Source organism: Charadrius vociferus, unplaced genomic scaffold, assembly GCF_000708025.1.
Source record: "Charadrius vociferus isolate BGI_N301 unplaced genomic scaffold, ASM70802v2 scaffold209, whole genome shotgun sequence".
NCBI classification, from domain to species: Eukaryota; Metazoa; Chordata; class Aves; order Charadriiformes; family Charadriidae; genus Charadrius; species Charadrius vociferus.
This window is the reverse complement of record NW_009660387.1, coordinates 1,275,762-1,281,633: the sequence shown is the minus strand read 5'-3', so window position 1 is coordinate 1,281,633 and position 5,872 is coordinate 1,275,762. Positions and strand designations below refer to the sequence as shown.

At 37.2% G+C, this 5,872-nt stretch overlaps 1 protein-coding gene across 1 annotated transcript in view; it reads left to right on the top strand.

Moving 5' to 3' along the window:
• The first annotated feature begins 219 nt into the window (after positions 1-219).
• Positions 220-5,872, top strand: part of EFHC2 (EF-hand domain (C-terminal) containing 2) — a 52,803-nt gene continuing 47,150 nt past the window's right edge. The window contains exons 1-2 of the mRNA XM_009893287.1: positions 220-399; positions 4,689-4,839. Coding sequence (XP_009891589.1) covers positions 268-399; positions 4,689-4,839 — 283 coding nt within the window. The 5' untranslated portion in view covers positions 220-267. The remainder of the gene's footprint in view (positions 400-4,688; positions 4,840-5,872) is intronic.

Sequence of the window (5,872 nt, the reverse complement as noted above, 5' to 3'; positions counted from 1 at the left end):
TATTTTTCCATTTTCATCTATAAGGCTGGCAAATTGACCACTGAAATATGCCGCTTCACTTGCAGCATTCCGGTTGTTACAGGTTTTTAGACTCTGTATTTAAAGTAATTATAGAGAAACTTTTACATGATCAATCCCCCCTGCCTAGATAGTTAACTCTTATGGATTTTAAAACAAACACACAGATGTTCTTTTCTCTTTTTCTTCCAAACTGGGAAAGAAAAATTCCCCAAGTCACAGCACTGGGGTTACTGCAATAATGTTGCTATGCTGGTTGGAGAAGATAAACCTGGAATAGGAGGTGAACCATTACCTGGTCAGAAGCTGAAACCTGAATACAGTGTGTTTCCTAAAGGGATGGGAAGTGATGCTCCTGCTTGGGTAGCATTTGACAAGCAGGTACGTAGAAATCTCTATGTCTAAGTTTTTTTATGAATAGCTGCAATATGACAAAGAGGTGAAATTCAGTTAGTCCAATACTTCAGAAGATTATTTTGTGCATGCAAAAAAAAGCTTCTCAATAGGCTGAAAGAGTGGTAACATCTATTTTTCCATCATATTTGTATATTGGACAATTAATATAAACATATATCATGCCATACAGCAACATAAAAAATATTTACATATCGAGCTACATCTCCTACTGGATATAATAAAAATAAGGGAGTGGTTGATATATATTTATTTTTAGTGAAAATGGTGACAATAAAGGAATTTTTTAGCAAGATAATAAGAATGAATGTAAGGTAGGTCCCAGTCCAGAAAAAACTGTGCATGGGCACTCGGAAACCAATAACCACAGTGGAGTACTATAGGCCTGGAATTCACTTAGGCCATCATGTTTGCTTGCTCAAAGTCCTGTTGACTTTTGTGGGACCTGTTCGTGTGTAATATAGCTAGATTGTGTCCATTATAGACATAGGAATTTTAAAATATTTTTTTTTATTTTGTAAGAATGTAGTAACACCTTTAAAGTTAGAGAGTTATCAAATAGCTATAATCTGTGATGATATGAATTTTGTAGCACAGTCATTACTTTCCATGTTTAAATTTACATTAAATTCTACTTAGTGATGTTTTATTTCTAAAGCAAAAAGCCTACAATCAGAGAAGAAAAATGATCCAGAAAAAGAAATCATTCAGCAGATCGCAGGAATGTTGCATGACTAAATGATTACAGTATTTAAATATTGGGAAGAATGGCTAAGCTCATAATTTTTGCTTTAAAAGAAAAGCCATGCAGGTAATTGCAGTACAATTATGCATTCGTCTCTTTGGCAGACCAGAACTACTACAAGAAAATGTAAGGCTTGAACAGATACATGTGACTTTGGTTAGCATTACCTCCAAAGTCCTTAGTATTGCTCACAAAGTTTTCAGCAATGTGCTTAAATATGAGTTGGTCTAATGTGCCAAAGTGTTAAAGCTTCAGCCAGTCCCACACTTGCTTTAGCTGCACCCTTCTCTCAACAAGGAGGTGTGCATTGGCTTCTCAGGGCCATATGTAAGTTATGAGGACTTGGACCGGAGTTTATGAAATAAAGTGGTTAGGCAGGATGCAGTGGAGATCTGCCACTGAACACTGATGAGATGAACTAGCTAGCCTTTCGTCATTCCTTCTCTAATCAGCTTATTCCTCTCCAGGACAATACAGGGGGGGAGTTTGCAGGTTCAGAATTGGCCTCTGGAGGGCTCATGTGTTTGTATTAATTGCAGACAGTTAAGGGGTACTACCCAACTAATTTAGCTTCCCCAGTTAAGACCCTAGAATGCAGCTATGTCCTCCAGTGCTGCAGTTTGTGACTCAGCAAAATGGACTACATGAAAAATGATTTGAGTAGGTGTTTATCTTTTTAAATGTAGTCTGCTTTCTTACCATTTTTCTATGGCTTCTAACTTTCAGCAGTACCATAATAGTTGGAGGAAGGACAGGCATGAAACTTCATTATTAAGTAGGTTAAGAAATAGTTTTTGCAATTTCATATGCCTAATAGGAAGCAGGTGTAAATTTAATTTCTTCTACGATTAAGTGCACACGCAAGGCCTCCTGGGCTTGAAACGATATATCTAATTTGACTACCACAGGTGCCAGGAAAACCTTGTGCCAACTTTACAAAATGCCACAGAGTTTATTCAATATTTGTTACTTTTGGTTTTCATACATAACATTTAATTTCTTAGAGTGGGACGGGAACGTTGCACGCAGCAATGTAGTACATATGAGACATGAGTTAGGAAGTGTTCAACTATTTTTAAAATTAACTTTGCTTTAAAATGAAAAGAAACTCATCTTCTTTTCTGTTCTTTCCCCTCCTCACCCTGCCCGAATCATCTGTTTTGATCTGCAAAATTGAAGTTGGCTGCTGCATACTATTTCATACAGTAGCATGTTGATAACGGTATAAAGAGAATAAAGTTTAAGTGCAAAAGAACTTGCACAAACTCCTTGAATGGAGTAAACCAGAACATAGGTGTATGCTCAGTAAAAGAAATAAATACAGTGTATTTTGTACCTGATTGTGCTTGGAGATCTACGCAAACAGACCATTTTGCCTGGCTGGTGTCTCAAGAAACATCCATTGTCAGAAAAGGTCATTGACAAAACTAAGAACAATTAGTAATCAAATAGGGCACTTGAACAATATATTTGTCAAACAACTATACTCTAGTGGGACTAGCAGAACAGGGAGAAGACGGTACAGCATCTAAAGAAGTTTCCAGTGGTTGCATGGCTTATTAGTATCTGGGCAAGGAATGAAATTCAGCCTCTTGGTCAGCTGAACCCCTGGATGTTCAGACTGGGATATAGTGGTTCCACCATAGTACCTTTTAGGTCCCCTGGAGTATTCATTTACACAACAGTAACTGCAGGCCAGGAAGGATACCTTTGTCACCAAAAATGGCACTATACACTAATGTTTAGACAAATAGAAGGACGAAGAGATGTTAAAGGACAATAGAGTTGTTTGTCTTGGCTCTGTTTTATGTCAGATGTTTTATCCAGTGGTTTTGTGTTTGATACATGAAACAGTGAAATCCACAGTTAAAAATTACGTGTGGCCAGAATGCATTTTTATTTATTTTCAACTATTTCATCTGTAGGTTGTTCAGAAACTTGCACGTTGTACTACTTAAACAAACCATAACATATAGCGTCTAGATTCTTTTTGTGAAGATTTAATGCCGTCAGGCTTAACAGGTAACAGTTATGTCATTTGATTATAATTTAATTTTTAGTTCTCTAATGATGGCCAGTCACAGTGCAGGAGAGTTGATGCCAAAAATGTGTCTGTCACATTGCTTGATGCATCCCAATCAGTGGCATCTTAGCCTTTGAAATAGTTTGTGGAAACAGTGTTTCTCATCTTGCAGTTACCCTGCCTGAGAGAAGGGAGAGTGACCTATTGAGAAGTTTGACTAGGACACAGAGCGGCTATTTTTGTGTGCTCCTGAGTAAGCCACTAACTCTCTCTCCCCAGATGTAGAAAAAGAGGTTGCGTTTGTCTATTAGGGTTTTTAAAAACCTCTGTCATTAGTATTCATGGAAGTACTTTGAGGTTCTCAAAGGCATGTGCCAGAGGAATACAGACTATTAACTGGTCTGTTCTGTGTCATATAGGGATCTTGGCTAGCTCACTAGATTTCAAGCATTTTCAAGCCATGGTCTGCCAGATGCCCACTGAAACACAGGGAACAGTTAAGTTGTCTTTTTTCCAATGCTTCAGTTTGTCTAATGAATCGGGAAAAAAGGTAATTTAATATATTGAATAGAATCATTGCAAAAAATGAACTATGGATTAGCACTGATTTGACCCAAATGAATTGGGGGGGCAGGATGGAAACCTTATTTTAGTTATTGCCTCCTTGCACATACTTACCACAGAAAGCATCCTGGTAGATAACGCACTACTAAGTAGATACTTATTGCACATTCCCTTAAAATTGGTCTTGATGATTAAATACCATAAATGATCCCAAGAAGTGCAAAGCTGTGTAAAGGTCTGCTGAGTTTGAGTTGGGATCACCAGACATAGAGGCTACTGTAGTAATCCATGAGCACCTCAAACTATGAAGGGTTTTTTTCTTGCCTTATTGCTATTGCAAGAGACCATGAAGACCAGTTGGTATGCTCTCTGAGATTTCCCCACTCACTGAATTGCAGAACAAGGTAAGTTTTGAAATCCCAATATTGCACAGCTCTAAATGACTCCTGAAAAACATCATTTTTCTCTGACAGTCTTCAGTACCATTCATTAGACAGCTTTCAGGATCTGCTTAAAAGAACTCTCCTTTCCACTTACCTCAATAGTAAAGCCATTACTGTCATAATGCACTTTATTTTCCAGCAATTCATTGAATAGAAGTCTAAAATTTGCTTCAGGACCTAGATAACTTTTTGTGTTATCAAAAGTGCTTTGTTCAGAAGATTTTCCAGGCAGCCTGCTGATAGTTTTATGTTCGATTTCTTTCTTTATCTCTGCTTAGATGTTGTGATAATAAAAATGCCAAGCAAAGAATTTTGAATTTATGTGATTTAATGTGGATTTCTAGTCTTACATTTGTGAGAAATAAATCTACCTTCTGAAATCCATACATTTAGTTACTTAGAATCTATACAAGTTTATTTTATTGACATATTTTGCAAAAGCATTGAAGATTTTGCTGCCTTTATTTATTGTTTTTAATAGGTATTGTCTTTTGATGCCTATTTTGAGGAAGAAGTGCCTGACAAAAATCAAGAGCTATATAGAATCAGACATTGTAAAATATACTTCTACCTTGAGGATGATACAATTCAAGTGATTGAACCTCATGTGAAAAATAGTGGCATAACTCAAGGTATCTGTTTTCAATAGCGCTATTTTTTATTTTTTATTTTTTGCCTGTACAGTCTTGGTCCATTCTAATGGATACACAACATGATTTTTATAGTTAAAATGGGATGTAAGTGAACAGGTATAATTGTCTTTTCTTTTTACAGATCATAATGTGAACTTTTTTATTGTCTTAGTTTCTGAAGATGTAGGTTTATAAGGCAGATACCCCTCCTGCACTCTCACGTACTATTTTTTCTCTAATATAGCTGTTTGAAGTCATATGATAGCAGGCCTATTGTCAGCATCATGTCACTTCTGCCAAAACAATTTGTGTTCTAGATCTCCATTGCTGAGCTTGGTTCCTCCCATCTTGGCACTCACAGTAAGTTCTCTAGCTGCAGCTTTGTAATTGTTCATTAGCTGCTGCAGTATCTCTGCCATTGCTGAAGGAGAGTGCCTTTTGTGCCTCTGGCTGTTGGTTCTTTTGTGGTTAAATGCCCTTGGCACAGTAATTTTTCCTTGACACCTCTAAGTTAAGAAGCTGCCTAGCCTCAGTGTCACATTGCTTCACTTGGGCCAGCCTGAGGACATTTGGAGGAGGGTTTACTGGGCTGATTTACTGGAGTATTAATGGACTTGGTTTACATTAAGAAAATGTGATGTAGCAGTCAACATCCTGTTGCAGAAGCGGAGCACAGCTGCTGCTTCTTGGTGTTTATGGGCCATTGCCAGAATTAAAAAAGTTTTCAAGGGATATAGTCCAGATAAGCAGGATGTCTTGGGATGAGTATCTTGGGATGACTGCGCCTCCCAATCCCCAAAGATATTTTGTATGTTCTGGTGGATGTTAGCACAGCAATTTTCAAAAATAACTTAACCATTTAATTACCTTTTCCAATTATTCTTTTCCAAGATGAGCAGATGCTATCAATTTCTTTGTCTACAGAGTAGGATAATGTTTAAAGGTGTTACATGCATTGTTACTGTTAGACTTGATATAAAACTACCTGGCAATCTTTTCTTAAACCAGTAATTCAGGCTCTGCTTTCCCTGTG